Source organism: Paramisgurnus dabryanus, chromosome 13 (assembly GCF_030506205.2).
Source record: "Paramisgurnus dabryanus chromosome 13, PD_genome_1.1, whole genome shotgun sequence".
NCBI classification, from domain to species: Eukaryota; Metazoa; Chordata; class Actinopteri; order Cypriniformes; family Cobitidae; genus Paramisgurnus; species Paramisgurnus dabryanus.
This window is the reverse complement of record NC_133349.1, coordinates 29,934,834-29,954,190: the sequence shown is the minus strand read 5'-3', so window position 1 is coordinate 29,954,190 and position 19,357 is coordinate 29,934,834. Positions and strand designations below refer to the sequence as shown.

The following is a 19,357-nucleotide window of genomic DNA, read 5'->3' as shown; positions in this document are numbered from 1 at the left end:
CCTTGAATTTTAAGTTAACTAAGGTATGGGATCCCTGAATAATACACATTTGTGAATTTTAATTGATTTACATGGAAAAGGTTTCAGCTCGCTGCTTTATTAAGCGCGTTTACGCTGACCGGCTGCTTTTGTCAGCTGGACACAGAGACGGACAAAAAAGTAAAGAGAAAGAGATCTTCAGTGAAAACAACGTGTGGGTCACAGCTGTCATGTTGTTAGGGTTGATAACATGTGCAGAAAAATCTTAAGCTCTCACCAGATTAATCCGCTGTGGATACATCTGAGCTGGATATTCATCTCTGTGTGTGTGTGTGTGTGTGTGTGTGTGAACAGTACACTTTTCTTTCCCACTGAGCTTGCAAGTGCTTTGCTTCCCCTGGTAATAAGATCCCATTGAGCTGTTAGTGTGTGTGTGTGCGTGCAAATGTACCCTGACCTGAGCATGGCCCTCTTTGACTGTGGCCCTATTACCAAGAAACAGACGAAAAGTGAATTTGGCCTTAAGGAGAGACAGTATAGCATTCTCTCTCTCTCTCATTCTCTCTCTCTCTCTCTCTCTCTCTCTCTCAAACAGCTGGACCTCTGTTAGATGCATTTCATTAAAGAGGCTCATTCACTGTTATATATCAACAATATTTCAACTCTTGTGCGCTCTGAGCAAGTGAAAGCTTTTACTTTACACAGATCTCACAAATGCTGTTTTCATTTGTTGATCTTTGACTTTCTTTTGTAATTGCACTCTTTAAAGAAACAGTTTTTCTATGGAGCTTAGATCTGTGTAATGTCCTGGCTGCTCTTATCATGAATATATATCTCAAATAGCATGACATATTAAGATGCCATGACGTGTCTTGGCACGCCATATGTTCGAAATAAGATGCCGTAAGGAAATATTTTCAGCGAATAATGACTTCAGACATGTAATAATTCAATTGCAATCGGTTTTATCAATGATATGTGCAATTTATGTCAATTCCAATTTATTTATATAGAGTTTTCACAATGTTGCACTATTGCAAAGTAGCTTTACACGGAAAATAAAAACACATATGTTTTTAGACGACCTATAATGTCTTGCATTGTAAATTATAAAGGCTACTTTATATACTACTATATATTTTTAGTGCTTACCAGCATCTGTCCCTGTTAACTTTCATTGCACAAATCAGTTTTTTGAAATAAAGACAGAATTTTCCTTTTAAGATAAAAAACTTACTAGAAGAAAAATCCCTTGAATTTGTTATTGTTGTACTGTACATTTTATAGCTGTATTCTTAACTTCACTAGTTTGGCTGTTGTGAAAGGTTCTGAATATTTCAAACATTTCAAAACTATGGCGATGTTTTTAAGGTTTATAAATATTTACCCTTCTTAACATAGTCTTATAAACAGACAGACATATGTATATACTGTATATCGTAACTGATGTCGTAAGCACCAAAACGGCATAAAAAGGGCGAGTTCACCCTCAAAATGTAAATAGTGTCATCATTTACTCTCCCTGAAGTAGTTACAAACCTGCAACTGCATTAATGTCTTTGTTCTGCAGTACACAAAGGAAGAGATTTTGAGCAATGTTTGTAACCAAAAAATTTTTGAGCATCATGACTTCCATAGTATTCTTCTTCCTTACTATGGAAGTCAATATTGCTTCTGCTTGATAACAGTATCTTCCTTTATGTTCAGCAGAACAATGTATTCAGGTTTGTAACAACTTACTTTTGAGTGAACTATCTCTTTAATTGAAGAAAATCTGCAAACATGAGCACTAAACCCCTTGAATAAACCCACCAGGAGTTCTCCTGAGCAAACACATTCAGACGTCATGGATGGGCTGTAAATATTTAGGGATAGCCACAGTGTGTTTGGCATCCAGTGCTCATTAATGCTCGGCATGCGCAGCGGTCAGCGGCCGTCTGAAGGTGACACCTCGATGACCCATGACTTTTTTGTTTCACCCTTCTTACTGTCCGCAGCTGTCTCTGCCCGCCCCCGTTTCCAGCTTTAGTGGCCCTAAACTGGTCCTTGACTAAATCTCTATCTCTGTGGGTGGTTCCTTAAGAGAAGAGGGAGGAAAACTACAAAAGTTGAGATGTAATTCGTGATGTCACTGGCATTGTGATCGGACACGTGGAAGATCTTGAGAAGTCCAGCTGGTCCAAACCAGAGCGGTGTTACTGAAACACTCCGGCTCTCTCTGTTTACTGTCTCAATGCTGATATATTTCTGATTTATGCCGGCATATGTTTTCGTCCCGATGTGTAGTTCTGGCTGACTGGTTCTGTGGTTTGTAGGGATGGGAATCGGAAGGAATTTAGCAATTCTGGTTCTGATTTTAATTCCCTTAATGATTCCCGTTTAACAGTTCCAACAGTGATTCGCACAGAGATTTTGAGGACAAGAGAATGGCCAATATTTGGAAAGCAATTTACTTCCTCAGAAGCCTGTCTCCTTTATAAGATCATTTCTTGGAAAAAGTCTATGGAATCTAGCTGTCTTGTGATCTGCTTTGAAGCCATATCTTTGATAGTTTGTCTGTAGGGCACGTCATGTGCGTTGCATCTGTGAAACAGCATATATACCATGAAAAGAGCTTACACGGACTTTCTTAACTATTTAAAATGATTAATCACGCCCTTGAACAGATGCATGGCCATCAGGAAAAAAGATGCATGTTGATCGTCATGACATCAGCTACGTTTTAAGATCTGATTTAGCCAAATTACAAACACAAATGCAAGATATTCAACAAGAATGCCTGCGTCAATACTTTTATATCAGAATCTGTAAAGAAAAGGTTTATATCTAGATGCTTACACATCAGATAAAAGTAAAGACTCCCTGGTGAAATCAAGTTTTTAGTGTTGTTTATATGTCTATGTGGCTTTTTATTATGCATTAAGACAAACCATGTGCAAATTAATGATCTAACACCATTGCCGAGTATTCTCTCCATAAAATTGGATGTCTCAAAACTGTGATAGCTTCCAATGCCTGCACATGTAACCAATCACAGTTGAATGAGTGGATTAGGATTCGAGCCATAGATATAAAGTATGGATGCCGCATAGACTCGATCTGAAACTATCGCTGGAATTATAACACAAAACAAAATGACATAAACGGAATGCTGCATACTAATCAAATTACCTCAATTTTGAATAGAAATTGAAGAACGATTAATTGCACAGCCCTAATCAGCTCTAAAAAAATGAGTGCTGCAGTTCACGTATGCATCGTGTGAAAACAAGTCTTAGCAGTTATGTGTCTGAAACATAGACAGTAAAAAAATGTGGACATAGCGTTTGTTACATCACTCATAGATTTGTGAAATTGTTTAAGGAGCCCAAAGTAGGCTGAGCCTTCCATCGCCATTTTGGCAGCACACCACTTCTGGATAACCGAAAATCAGCAAAGAGGCAGGATGTGGGTGGACCTAAGGTGACTGATTGCTGAAACTACGCTCACCTAGCTCGACGGGAGAAGACAGCAGCAGCAATTCACCTGTCACTCAAGCGGCCACGCCCTTAATTATGCAGAACTTTAAGGCATAGTATAGTTTAAACGGATGAGTTACAAAAATTCACCCCCCTTATGCTGTGTTTAAACCAGCCGTAGATGCGTCAAGCGCGAGTGATTTCAATGTTAAGTCAATGTGAATATGCGTTGATGCGTGTCTGGAGGTCTCGCGGCGCGAATTAGGCGTTTAGCGCGGTAAAAACCATTCCGCTACATTCGCGCATCTAGTTCGCGCGAAAGGTGCGAATTGAGTGTCTGCCGTGGTACGCGCGAATGGTGCTTTTTGCGTTTGACGCGAATTTGCGGCTGACGTTTGACGCGAATTTGCGGCTAACACCATAGTTGAAAAATTTGAACTTTGGCGGATTTTTGCGCCATGTTAACCAATTAGGGGCCTGCTTGCTGCTGTGGAGGCAGCCCCGCCCGGAGTCACTCATTCAGCATGAAGGAACGCTTGATATTGTCCGTGAGCAGTCACCCGAGGCTATACGACACAAGTTCTTATTTCTATAGAGACAGGAATAAAAAGGACCTTGCTTGTAAGAGTGTCAGTGAGGACATTGGGCAACCTGGTAAGTTGTAAATACACATTTCACTTTTAAGTCACGTGACGTTTATCGACCCGTGGCGTTCCCGCCGTTTTTTAAACTGTTTTCCCCCTATTGTAAGGTGACCAAATACAAACCGGTAACTCTTGATAAATGCACAATCAACAGCCATCTTGCAAACAGACAACCACATAGCACTTGCCCCTCCCACAAAAAGTGGATTTTGCTTCTGACACGCATCAAATGCTTGCTTTTTTCAAACTGTTTAAGCGGCAAACTAGGCGTGGTAGATGCGACTATGACACCTCAAACGCGGCTGGTGCAAAATTAGCTATATAGTCCCAAACCACTTTTTGTACCAGGCTGTAAACATATTTATTTCTGCTATAAAGTTGGGCATTTTAACATGAGGGTCCTTTTGGAGCCAGTCACTAGCGGCCAGTCAATGAATTGCGGTTTAAGTCACTTTTGGCTACATGACAGAGACCAATAGGTTGCCCTTTGTTCTGCCAAATTTAGCATCCAGTTACATATATCTATGGTCCAAGGTGATGCGAGAGAGTTGAGGTGGGGCCTAATTCGCATATTCATAGATCTGTGTATATTAAATAAGGCAATGGTGTAGAGTTACATGCATGAAGAGATTACTGTCACAGGATAAACTTTTACATGTTCTATTATAATGCTCAAAGATGAGTTTAAAGTGGAAAAAATTTCACTACAGGGGGACTTTAAATAAAATTAATAAAATTAGTTTATAATGTAAATCCATAAAGCGATGCACAGAGTGATTATTTATGTGTTGTTTAGTCCATTTTATGTTCTCAATTTCTTGCTCCTCTCACTGATGGTGTCCCCTTACTTTACTGATAGGGCTGATATACTACTGTAAATATCAGCCTCCTTGGAACGGCATATACAGAACTGGACCTGCTACATATTATTTTACAGTGTTTGGTCGACATTGAAGGGAAGAATGTAGATGTTCCCAAACTGCTAATGAAAGTAAATTGATTAAATGTGGAACTAAATTATAGCTGAAATTTATTCCTTTACATCTGTGGCAATATAAGTCATATTCTTGAAATCTCATGGCTTCCTCTGACATAAACATAGGCCCCTCTCTCTTTCTCTTTCTTTTTCTCTCTCTGTCTCTCTCTCCCCCTCTCAGGAGATTTATGTGAGTGTTTCCAGGTTCTTCATTATTTCCATATGGTAGCTAATGTATCACACTATGTCATTGGTTGACCCAACACACGTGCACACACACACAGTCATGCTCATCTATGTCATACACTATAACTAAGTGTCTCTCTCTCGCTCTCTCTCACTTCAGGCTTGTCCAGGTGCTGCAGTGAACCCCAGGGCTGAGCAGTGTGCAGCATTTAACAGTCAGGAGTTTATGGGACGTGTGTATGACTGGGAGCCTTTCACAGAAGGTTAGAAACGGAAATTAAAGGGGTACACATGGAAAGAAAAGAGGGAATAACAGTGGTGGAGTGGAATAGTAACCAGTTTTACACCTCACCAACACATTAAAGTCCAGCATTTTCAGTTTACTGTGTAATAATTGAGTGTACTGAACAACTTCATGCTAAACTTTTCTAATTAGCTTACTGTGTGCAGTTTTATATTAGACGGTGTAAAAAAAGACTTTAACCATGTAAAAAAACTCTTGCACTTTGTGCGACGCTGTTTATTTAGTTCTTTATCTGTGCACTTAGAGGAATTTGCTGAAAAATGGTTGTGCTGTTTAACGGATTCTGCTAACAAAATAATATTTCTGACTAACCTAAGGGCAGGGTTAAGCAGATTTAAAGTTAAAGTATTTGATGAACATATACTACATGGCAAGAGCATAGAGTGCTGCAAAGATGATGTATTTTTGGGACAGTGATTCCCTTGCAAAAAAAAAGGATTATATAAAAAATCAGCTCTGTGTTTAACAAAAGTTTATGACTTTTTTGAATTTTGAAGTCAATTTTTGGCTTTTTATATTTGTAGTAAACACATTTACACTTAAAAATTCATAAAATATGTATTCATCTGTGAAGATTAACTTGTTGGACAAAACGTGTAAGTATCTTTAACTTTTATATCTTATGTTTCCCGATAACCCAAAAGTTATCCAAAAAAAGAGGGCTTTTTAGCAAGGAAACCCAGTGCTAGCTTCCGGGTTAGCCTACAAAAAATGTCATCCCTGCGGCCCTCTATTCAGTTGATATCATGATTTCATTTTTGATGGGAGGTGATGTTTTGCCGTTTTTGCAACTGAGCACTTCATATATTTAATAAATATAAATAAAGCACTTTACAAGATTTTAGACTAGAGGTTAAGTCATACCAAGCTTTCTTTTATGAAAATATAACGGTAACCATAGTTCAACGTGTTATTTGTAGGAAAACCACACTATCCACAAATTTACTCTTTCTTCCTGACAGTAACCATATTTAAACTAAAACTGGTGATTAAATTACAGTTTTATTATAGTAATATCACAGTTATTTTAGTGCTAAGTGTTCAACGGATCCTCCATATTTATTTATAAAGTATTTTAGCTCATTTTACACTGCTTTTCCACCCTGTGTAACATATAGTTTAAAACAGTTAAATCCATTCTCCAGATTTACATTCACAGTCAGCATAGAGAATTCAGTCAGCTTTTGAGACCAACCAACCATAAAAAGTCATTGTTTCAAAGAAAGCTCAGAGCAGATACCGAGAGGAACAGAAAGACTATAAATGACCAATAAGACAACAGAGTGTAGGTAGGTTGAATAAAAGGTGGAGATTGCGGGGTGTTACTGTACAAACAAAGTCTTTGTGAGGGAGAAGGAGAAAAGTTAAAGAGAAGAATTTTTAAAAGCCAGGAATGTGTGACGGGCCATTATAAAAGTCACCTAGACTGAATATGTGGAACAGACCACGACTGTAAATCAACAATACAGAAAGAGCGAGAAAGAAAGAGAGGGACTTATAGTGGCGAAATCGGATAAGGGGGGAGGAGTCAGAAAGGACAGAGGTTAGGGAGTCATGGCAACCGGATGAAAATGGTGTTGTTCGGGATGGATGGATGGATGGCATGAAAGGGTCTCTGAATGAGAGAATAAAGACCTGAATGGAGGAAGTAAGAACTGAATAGTAAGTGAGAGGCTTGAAAAAGGGGGTAGTGAGGACAGGCGTAACTGGAGTGACATCTAATCTGCTGTTGAGGGGAGGGAGACGTTTGGCCCACGACAGAGATAGAAATGTGTAGGAACTCCTCTTTAATATATGACCATAGAGACGGCTACAAAACTTTAGTGGAGATTCTTGAGTATACATCTCGGAATAATACATTTACCATCATGAATGCCGGGTTTTAAACCATAAATCTTGAGTTTGGAATCTTAAGAGTAGAGTTCAGACTGTTGAGTCTTGCAGAACCATACATTTTAAGTTTACTACCCAGAATCTTGTTTGGATAGTTTGGTAAAACCATTACAACCCTGAACTTTAAACTACGAATTCTGAGCTTTAAACCTTAAATCCTGAATTTGTCATCACGAAATCGGAGTTTGGACCTTTAAATTGTAATCTAAAGTTCATGTTGTACCAGGTATGGGTAGAGATTCTTAATTTTAGGCTAGTGGCTTTTTCGTTAAAGGACCTCCAATGGTAATTCATGCATTCTGACTTATTAACACAGTTAAAGAGTTGGATTCTCATGCTAAACATGGGCAAAGTTTCAAAGAGTATTTTTGTGTCGAATGCAGGGTTCGTACAAGTTTCAGAAAGTCTTTTTTCGACTACTGATTCTGTGACGTAACGAGTGCTGGAAGTACAGTGGAAGTCCTTATATGGGCACTTCACCCGGAATAGCAGACGCACACGCCAACCAAAAGCTGACATTAAATCAACTTCACCAAGAAGTGTGTTGGTGTTGTTTGAGACAACCCAAAGAACCTAGCATTATGGGAACAATGGAAGTAGTTTGTTTATCCGGGGTAAAAGCTAAGTGTGTTTGTTTAACGCTGGATTTCGTTGAAATGGGGTGGTCCCAACTGGTTCTTGAGTTGCAGGCGGCAAGTAAAACTGCATGAATGTCTGTGTTTTGTTGACAAGTGCATGTAATGGGCATGAACATTTAGTAAACCATATGTTATCCAGAGATAGTGGGATAATATTTTGTGTTGCTTGCTCGTGACTCGCTCTGCACGTGGTACGCCTCTAGGAACTTTGCTTTTTCAGAAAGTAGCGGTACAGCTGATCTGTCTTTTATAAATCTGATAAAACTAAAGACTCTTCAGAGATATGAAGCAATACTACTCTATAGGTACTCAAGATTAACATTAGATTAGCAGAAACATTGTGTGTTATGTAAGCTTTAATATATAATAATAATATAGATTCATACCGATGCAGTTCCTCTTGTTGGCCTGTGTCTTTATAATCTCTGTTTTTTAACATCTTTGCATGTAACAGATGATTTTAACTAAAATGAATTACAAATGAGGAATGCAACAGCAGAAGTGATTCATCCTGAGGAGACATGAGTAACATGAGAAGTTCCGAGACAAATTTCGAAAATTTCTTAAAAATACAAGATGGAACAGAGAAGTTGTCGTGACACAGCAGAATAACACCTTAATAGATGACGGTAGTGTTTTAGGGCCTCGGGATAAATGTTAATAGCTGTGAGTCATGTGCTTGTGTCTTCTATGAAAAACAGAACTGATCCTGGAACTGATAAGTGTGTCAGCAGAGTTTAACAGCTCAGCATTGCATGTCATTATGAAAGTGTTCAGTATTTCATAGTTTTGTGAAAAGTTTAGAAAGTTTCATATGGAATGAAGTTTAGTTTTTACACAATATTTTACAACGTTTTGCATCGGACAGATTTCAGTATTTCACAAAGTTAATACTGAATGGAATATTAGGTATCTGACAGTGTTTTGTATTTTTAAAGTTGAAAAAAGTATTTTAAAAGGAGTTCAGTTTTGTATAAAATTTTGGATTGGATGCATTTTAGTATTTTATATGTTAAATTTAGAGTTTAGAATTTACCCAATATTTTTCATAGTTTGGACAGAATTCAGCATGGCATTTATTTGAGATGATACATATGTCCATCATCTTTTAGACAAACACAATTTGAATTATTTTAATAAATGTCCAACTCTTTTAAGATTTATAATGGTTGAAAATGGGGTCTACGACTTTCAAGCAGTGGCGGCTTTTTAAGAAATCCCAGGGCAGTGGTTGTCAAACTGGGGGCCGCGAGATGGCCATTTTATTAAATACATTAATTTAATGAATTCTGTGTTTTCGACTACTGATTCTGTGACGTAACGAGTGCTGGAAGTACAGTGGAACTCCTTATATGGGCACTTCACCCGGAATATGTGTAATTGAACCTAAAAAAATAAGGCTACTAACCAACAGCACTACTTTGTATAATTTTATATGTTTTGTTTAATTAAAAGGTTGAGTTTTAGAACAGTTTTTTGTCATAAATTTTCTTTGGGGGGCCGTGAAGGAATGCGCCGTACACAAGGGGGGCCGCATACAAAAAAATTTGAGAACCACTGTCCTAGGGAATGCCATAATTTCCCCCGACAATCTTAAATAAAGAATCTACGTGTACAAAATCATACTAAAGATTGCACAGATGTACACTTACACACAATAACATGTAAGCAATACAAACGAAAAACAAAAATAGAAACTGAAAATCCTGGTTGTTTTAAATGCTTTTCAAAGGCTTTAAGTGCAACCCCAGCAACAGATAAACTAAAACAAGATAATATCAACACAAAACATTTAGGCTACTGTAACATCCCTTCACAGCCAAATCTTGTCATGACAACCGCCAAACAGACTTTTAGAATATGTGATAGCGCACACAAGTTAACCAACTAAGACTATAATATGAATTCAGATTCTCACTAAAACAGGGGTAAATGTAAAAACAGGTCGTACCTTCTTTTGTCGTGCAGTTTTTATTGCAAAAGTGGCCATAGTTAAAATGCGTGCAAATAATGAATAACGTACAGTTCACTGCGACTGCGCAACAATTTCCCAGTGGAAGGACACATATTACAAATCATAGTACTTCTGGAATAATGTATGCAATATGAATCTAGCTCGATTGTGGGGGAGAACCGTGAGTCTGTTTAAATTTTAAAACAAAAAAGGAATTTAGTTGCGAAAACACAGGTAAAGAACTACACTACCCACAATCTTAAAAAGGGACAGTATATAGGATTTAACCCCATCTAGTGGTGAAATTGTATTTTGCATTCAAACGAACAGTGCTCTCTAGCGCCTCGCTTTTCCAAATGCGTGTTGCAACTATGGTAGCCGTTCTAATCTAATCACTGATCTCCTTGTCTGTTTCAGCTGGTTCACGTATTCTGAATGAAACCTGTTGGTATTGTAGTGCTTTTTGTCCCTCTCTGCTATCATAGTTTTATCAATACGGCGGAATGTCATGGAAGCCTCCGGTTCAATGTAAATAAAGAGAAGAAATTATAAGCTTACAAAGAAAAGTCAGATCATTGGCAGAGGTCATTTGACACCAATGAGGACATATTTATGAATAAAGACATTGATTTTGATTAATAAAACACTTAAAATCCTACTTACTGTCCCTTTAAGTAAGATGACGATTGTTCAGCAGTGGTCATAATGAGACCTCCTGCAGGGGGAACCCCACTATTATAAGTTGTGTTCGACTTCAAGCTGCGCTGCAAGAACGACAGGCGGATGACATCAAAGTACCGCGAGGGCGATTTGAGAAATCATACGGAACAGTTTGCTTTTGAATTTTACAGAAAATAGCGGAGCATTTCGATATAAGGCAAGAGTATTCTGTTGCTAAAACAACTCACAATGCACGGTTTTAGCGAGAGTCTATTCTCATGCATTGTGGGGTAAGCATAATGCGCATTGGCCTTTAACGGAAGCTAATTATTTTTGTTTGTAAAGTTTTCAATATGGATATTTCTCTTACAAAATCACATAAATTACCCTCCGAAGGCCTTTATTCATCCCCCTGGAGCTGTGTGCATTAGTTATGTTAATGATGGGTGCACATTTTTGGGCTTGAAAGTCGTGGACCCTGTTATAAAGCTAGGAAGAGCTAGAACATTTATTAAAATAACTCAAATTGTGTTTGTCTGAAAAATGATGGACATAAGTATCTCAGATGGCTCGAGGATGGGTAAATCATAGGGTAATTTTCATTTTTGCTGAACTATCACTTTAAGCAGCATGCAGATCTCAGCATGAATACTGGACAGATTTCAGCAACGGACAATGTGAGGGATCATTCAAAGTTCAGTATTCAATTCTGGAAAGAATCCAGTATAAGAATTTTGTTGAAATTCTTTGAATTTTTGTGTTTTGTCAAAATAAATCAAAACAGGAATAGTCAGTGGTATTCATGCAATATGTTGTTGCACAAGAGGCGTTAGTGTGACACTGGGACATCAGGACAGTGTTTGTGTATGTCTATGTGCTGCGGGAGGTGTAAGAATCCACTCAGTATTTATTAGAAATAAATCTGTTATAGATTCCAGCAGTTATGTGGAGCCGTTTTTGGACAGACTGCTGGGGGTTTGGCTATGAGGCGCGTGTGTGTCTGTGTATATTCTTTTGTTTGCTGTCCCCAGGAGACCAAATTTTGAATGGCTCGACTCTAAAGATCATTATGTGATTGAATCTGCATGTGCAGGCAGTAATTGTTATTGCATGGTGCTGCTGTGCAGTTTCGTGTATGGTTTAGCTTTTTCTCTGTATGCCAGGGTTCCTGGGGGGCAGTTTAAAATAATAATTCTCACAAAAATGAAAATTGGGTCATCTTTGCACCCTCGTTTAGTTCCAGACCCTCATTTTTTTCTTTTAAAGAGAATTATACTTGTATTTCTCCTTTGGACTGATGGTTTTCAAAAGCACTGTCAATGTATGACCCGTACAAATGCATTATATTTCCAGATTTCAATAGATTTTAATTTTAAGTCATTTATTATTGACTGTCTTGATGTTTGCTCACAGCTCGCTGGAAAGTAAAATAACTTCAAGAACATAATTTGCATTTCCAGTCCATCAAATGTAGTTGGTTTACAGAAGTAACAATGAATAGTAAAACATTGTACATGGAGAAAGACCTAAAAAAACATTCATGCAAACATTTAATTATTCATGCATTTAGCAGATTCTGTTATCCAAAGACATTGTATATCTTGTGTCATTATAGCCCTTTTCACAAATACACGGAAAATACACGGAAAATGTGTCCTGGATTTGTCCAGGATCGTTTGATTTTTGGTTCATTGACACTGCCAATGATTTTTCAGAATCTGTGTGTGCATTCATACACATATGTGACCCGTCACGGAAACCAGGGACTCAAGTCGGCAGCACAAGTTTCGAGAAAATGAGAAACAAAGTTTTTTTTCGAAATTTGTGATTTTCGTTTTATTGCAGAATCTGTTAGTTGAGATCACGAAGAAGCCTCTCCATGTTTGAGATAGCAGTTTTTGTACATTTAAAAGCGTACATTTTGTGGTTGAAAATAGGGATAGTTCGCCCAAAAATGAAAATAATATAATTAATGACTCACCCATATGTCGTTCTAAGGTAACATCTCTAAAGGACGTCACGTTTTCAACGGCGCTGTTTGGATTATCTTTTATACTACCGCCCTATTTTAAATACAAACTTTGAGTGTAATCTCGTATAACCTTACATGTTACGATGTAAATAGTCCTTAGATTGTATATTATATTCTATTACCATACGGTCATGCGAAATCTGATGTAAACAATAGACTATATATCTATATTTCACGGATAATACGCATTTGTGGACAAAAACATAATTGGATGATTCACACATCTGAAACAGACTGGATTCGACTTGTGATCCCCACAAAGGTAAAAAGTTCTGTTTATTTTTGCATGTTGTCATACGGACTTCTTTCACAAAATACTACATATGATGCTAGAACATCTGTATCTCAAAACGGCTTTACAGGGGGTATGGCTTTAGCTAAATGAGATGTAAATGAGCCCTTTTGTTTTTTCTCAGCATTCTCTTTCTTATATGTGTTATATTCAAATGGCCACAACTTCTCCAAATCTTATCAGATTTTCATGTGTTACACATCGTTGGAAAGCTTAGAAACTGCACTTTCAGAATCTGTGAATAACTCAAAATGCCCCAGATCCGACTTGTGTCACTACTTTCCGTGACTGGTCACATATCGTAAAGATCCCGTAAAGAAACATGACGTATATTTTTCACAGCGTCTAATTTTCCATGATTTCTTTCTTGAGAAACCTCGCGTGTGCATTTTAGTTTATGACAATATCATAAGGAGCGTGTGATGCTGGTGAATGATCTCAACTTCAGCGCGGATATTGACGATCTCCCTGATCTCTGCCATCAGTTTGCCGACATTTTTCACCGCGAAAGTTGATTTGTGTTTAAATCCCTGTGTCAAAGAGCTGAATCATAACTTCTTGTTGGGATGACAGGGGCGTCCTCACTACGGCACGCCCATTAGGGCATTGTTTCTGCTTCTTCATACACAATGATTTACGTGAATGTTACGCCAATATTACTAGGTCCTCTTTATGGGAGCAATCCCAGAACATTTACGGGACCTGTTTGTGTTCACACAGAAGCCTCTCTGACAATTTTACGGAAATTTTCTAAGACCAAAGTGCCGTGTTAATGGGGTTCAAGTGTGTGAATCAAGTCCATTACCTTTGTGTTGCTAATGCAATGCTATTGTGCTAGCTTGTGTTATAACGAAAGTCTTGTAGGTTATACTGGTAAATGATGACAGAATGTTCATTTTCAGGTGCACTGTTCCTTTAAGAGATTGAAGGTGAAATATGAAGTGCGTGCATGGAGGATCAGTTCTGTCTCTCCTTTAATCTATTTCTCTCACTCAGTTCTCAGCAAACATTCCCTTCATTTATTTTCCTCTCGTTCGTCCAAATCCTTCTCTGTCTTTGTCTTCAGCTGCCAAAATCTCTCCACCCAGCTCAGAGATTATTAGGGAAAGAGGGATGTGTTTTGTGAGAAGCTGGAACAGCGTGATAGCGGAGCGACTAGGGACATGGGGTGGGGATATATAGCGTAAACTGTAAACAGTTTAAGGGGAGTTGAGAAGGACAGCAGTTTTAACTGGCCAGGGGGAGATTCAGGGAGGATGGCAATGATAGAGATACAGCTGTGTTTGTGAGCGAGCAAGAGAGAATGGAAGATGGATGGGTTGTGTTCAGATACTGCAGCTACTATTTCTGTGGTGTATACTACATACTGTACAGACAGTTTCAGCAGTAACAACATAAACAAACGGCTTTCGTGGAACACACGTAACTTCCGGTAAACTCTGATAAGAATAAATAACAACAAAGTACTTTTAAAGTAGTTTATTTATATAACAAGCAAAATAAACAACTCGTAGATTACCTAGGAAACCAAAACATTTGTTATTTTCGATGAGGTATTTGTTCAAGAGTTCAGTTTAGCAACTAGTCAGACCATTAAAAAAACTTAAATCGAAAGTAAAGTTCTGACCAGACGCGTAATCGCGTCACCGCACGGGATGTGTCACGATGGTCAAGTAGTCATCAAACTACCATATAGATTAGTGTGGTTGACTAACTACAGACTCAGTCATTTTTTTTTACATTGCATTATACGTTTTTTTAAAACAATGTGTCAAGTTAAAATTGCATAAATCACATTTCAAGACCCCTACATTCAATACAATGTGCTACTGTATTATACAATATGCTTGACTTGACCTTTCTAGTGTGGCACATGAACTTGAAATAATTATAGCTATGATTTTTTTACTTTTTGAAAATGTTTTTAGAAAGTAGTGAGGGTCTTGCACAACTGGTATAACTTACATGAAGTAAGGACGAGACTTGTGTGTGTTTTTGATCAAATTGCTTTTGATCACTAAATCTGGGCTCGACTTTGCAAAACCTCTGCCCACTCCTTCGGGCTTCCACATTCAAAATGTCTGAAAATATGTCTGTTTTGGTTTATCACCAAGTTAGGCCAGATTTCTTTGTGTAACTCAGACCACCGGCTCCATTCTCATCTCAGCCAATGACAATACTGATCAGCTGGAGCCAGTTATGACCCTGTGAGATACACAAAAAAAAAATGAATTCACCATTTGTCCAAATAACTTAATTAAAACATGTTAATAAAACAAGTTTATAAAACTTGCTTGTTGTAGAGACTTAATTTAGTTTTTTTTTAAGGGTAGGATAGGTACTTTCTTTAAGCTTGCCATACCAAGTTAGCTTTGAAAGCAAAATATCCCACCCTTCATTAAGAGTGCTGTCCAAAGCCACAACACATGAGCTCTGCTTTAAGTTATTTCTTGATCCAGACATTTTTTTTCATAGATGTTTTTAATACTGTCTTAGATTTTTATGTCCTATATTTTGTCAGTTCAGGAAGAGGTAAAGTAGTTGCCAAGGGTGTCATCTGTCATGCACCATTTTTTTTAGGGGGGCACAGTATGCACAGCTCACAGAAATGTGTGCATACACAGACATTAAAATAAATATTATAGATCTTTTAAAGTTTTTTCCTTGGCACTCCCACTTACATTTCTAACAATCTGAGCCCCACTGCCTTTATGTAAAAAACACCAAAATAAATGTGTTTACTAACTTTCATATCAAACACTTAGCAATTAATTTGATCAGAATAATGACATAATGGCAACTGGCATCAAATTTACATCTTAATTTTCATTTTTTGTTCATTTTAATGACTTGTTTAATTGTGTCATTGCCATTTTTTGAAAAGTTGCCCGCCAGCATTTTTTTTTTACAAAAGTTTTACAAAATGCCTTCCAGGAAAATTTTCTTCTAAAATATATCAACATACAAATATTTCAAATAAAAGAACAGACCATCTGCTTTCAAACAAACAATAAACAAACAAAACGGAGAAATGTTTTACTTTTGGGAGCTTTTCCACTGGTTGCAGTACCTAGTACCCGATACTTTTTTTAGTACCACCTTGGTTGGGGTTCCAAGCAATCCGAGCTGATACCAAACGTGACACGAAAACACTGTAGATCACTGATTGGTCTGAGAGAATCGTCACTATCAGCGTCATTGCTATAATTTAAAAGATTAGCTTTACCTTCATGCTAGCTTGCGCTGTCTCGAGCAAACATTTTTCATCTGTGCTCTGCTATACGTTCCCAAACTCCCTTTTAGCAATGAAAAACATCCACAGGTTGAGAACCAGGAACACGTAACATTTTTTTTCCAGACTTGCAGTTTGTAGCGGCACATTCGCAATGACTTGCGCATTAAATGTGTATATGCAACTTAAAGCAACACTATGTAGTTTCCATGTAAAAATGACTTACAGCTCCCCCATGTGGTTGAAAAGCGCAACAGTGCCTGGTATCAGACACTCTTCTGCAGGCAGGGGGAGGGGCGGGGCTGTGTTTCCTACCCTCCACCGCCACTTTCAGAGTGTGCTTGTAGCAGCTAGGAGGCTGCTCAGCTTGCAGCAACAGTACAATTTGTCAAGTTAAAAGTTGTTCTATCACTGAAATAATTTTAGAGACATTATTTAAAGGTAAAAAAACTACATAGTGTTGCTTTAAATGAGGCTCAGCGGAGCCCATTCACTGACAACGCCACCGGTGTTTGTACAGAAACTGTCATGTGACACAGATGTAGTGATAAACACGATGTGCAAACATCTTTGTGGTGGTCAACTTTGATTTTGTGGCGGACTGACAAATAAATGAATGTATGGGGATGTTTAGCATTTTAACAACGCTCTCACTTGTATGATGTCACAGCTGTAGGCAGCTCAAATATAACGACATGCCTATAATCCCTCCCACTGCGAAGTGTTACTAAACTCATTGGAAAAGCTAACCACGCCAAAGTGAGGTGAGCTGACCCGACCTGACCCAAACCAAACCGTGGGGTATTATGAATTGGAAAAGCGCCATAAAATAAAAATCATTATTAAAATCTGAGTCATAGATGTAACAATGAATCATCATTGTCGTCTATTGCAAGAGCAGCACAGCGCCTGTTGCCTGAAAAAGTAACATATAACATGATCATAAACCTCTTAAAACTGGGAAAATGTCTCTAAAAAGTGACATGGATGCAGCACAGAATTGGAAATATTGTTATACAGACAAAAAGACAAGTAACAGATTAATGGACGCTTCTTTGATTTGGAGATTGCATGCAAATGTGCTAGAAAATATGTTCTCTGCTGTCATTATTTCCAAATCTTTTATGCCATTTATGCCTCCAAACATGTTAACAATGTTTATGTTAAGTATAATGAACATGACACTTAAATATTTTTAAATACATGTAGGAATAGGACATTGTATAGAAAAAAATAGGGGGCATGTGCCACAGTAGAGCTTTATATCTAACGCCCCTTTAAAGTCCCTCAATTCAAATTTTATGTAAAATGTCCCTTTTTTCAGTGACAGACCTGCAGTACAAAAGATTCATGTTAAAATTCTTTATTAAGTTTTATGTACAACAAAAAAGTTACTGAAATTGTTAATATTATGAAAATTAATCTAAAATTTAAATAACAGTTAATTTTTTTAATTGCTCCCAAAAACCGTGATGTGTATCGTATCGAGAACTAAGCATCGAGATACAAATCGAACCGTCAGCTTAGTGTATCGTTACACCCCTACTCGCTTGACCTGCACGGCGTAATAAATCATGCATGGTTGCCCAATGATCCTAGACCAAATAACAAAACTTTTCATAAATAAAATCAATTTAAGATTGACAGCTAATGAACAGACTGTTATAACCCATGGAAAAATTAACTGCGGCACAGTTAAGAAATAGTCGACTTCTATTGAACTCTTCATATATGTTTATATAAATGTCTTTTGACCGCTTTACTTAGTGATTGCTAGTAATGCCTTTAGTTGAATAAAGCTCATTGAACAATACCTGTATTAAATATAATTAAAAAAGATGACACCCACCAAAAAGATGTTACTTTGTCAATATGTGATTTTAAACTAGATTTTAAAATATTTATTAAAGCATTGCATTTTTTGTGACTCAATGCATTTTTGGCTGAACTACTTTATTTTGAAAGTAGTCCCACGTTGCTGCATTAGCAAAATGTCAAACTGGTAAACTATTCTCAAAATGAACTTTTTTGCAGTGATATTTACTTAACTGGGTTTTGTCTTCATTTCGAATAATATCTTGATTCTTTTACTGTTTTGAATCTTTAAAAATCATCAGTTTTTTTCTTTAAAAAAATGCCATTTGGTTAAATATTTTGTTAGGTGATACAGTGACTTTCAGACAGTTTAAAGTTTGTCCAAATATTTTTTGGGGCGACTGGATCTTACATCTGTCATACACCCTCTTTCTGTGGCATTTCTGTCTGTCTGTATATCCCTCTTTCTCAGAACAGATTCCTCTCTCATCCTGTGCTGTTCTTTTTGTCTCTCATCATCCGTCTGTCTTCCTGTGTCATGCACTTGTTCTCTGTGAGTTTGTTTAGAGACAGAGATAGCGGGGAAGTATATTTAGTCTGAATATACTCTGCTGTCTGCACACAGAAAAGAGAGAAAGAGCAAGAGAGCATGAAAAAAAGATACACTTTACATCATAAATGTTATTGGACTATATCTAATAAAAAATATATACTTTTTCTTTAGTTTTAAATAAATTTTTCATCGTCACATGACTTTTCTTTCTCAATCTTTTTTCACTCTCTCTCTTTCTCTCTCACTCACTCTCTCTCTACCATTGTCTCCACCATAATCTCTCAAAGATAACTGTGGCAGAATGGGAAAACACGGTTGGGAATCTCACACTCTTTTGTCAACGTCAGCTGATTCAGACAGACTGAGAGACAGCAAGAAAAAGAGAAAGCGATAGAAACAGCGAGTCTTACTTTGTAAACACTAAATACTTGTGGTACTGTTATTGTAAACTATATTGCACATGCAACCTAGGTGTAAGTGCTTTAGCTTTTCGAATGTAGGCTACATTTTTTTTCATGTCAATAAGGCAAACATAAATTGATATAGCCAGAGGACCATCTGAATTAAAGGTGCCAAAGAATGCATTGAAATAATATTAAAATTGTTCCACTTTTATCACATAAAAGGTATGTAGCTTTATTAGGTGCAAAAATTAACCAGATATGGTTTTACATCTATTTACAACCCTAGGATTTGCCCTCAGAATTGAATGGTCTATTATTACATTATTTGAAAGGATCA

At 37.4% G+C, this 19,357-nt stretch overlaps 1 protein-coding gene across 2 annotated transcripts in view; it reads left to right on the top strand.

Annotated features, from left to right (window-relative positions):
- Nucleotides 1–19,357, top strand: part of adamtsl4 (ADAMTS-like 4) — a 71,777-nt gene that overhangs the window by 26,833 nt on the left and 25,587 nt on the right. For both annotated transcript variants that reach the window (XM_065246333.2, XM_065246335.2), the window contains exon 5: nucleotides 5,404–5,506. In XM_065246333.2, coding sequence (XP_065102405.2) covers nucleotides 5,404–5,506 — 103 coding nt within the window. The remainder of the gene's footprint in view (nucleotides 1–5,403; nucleotides 5,507–19,357) is intronic.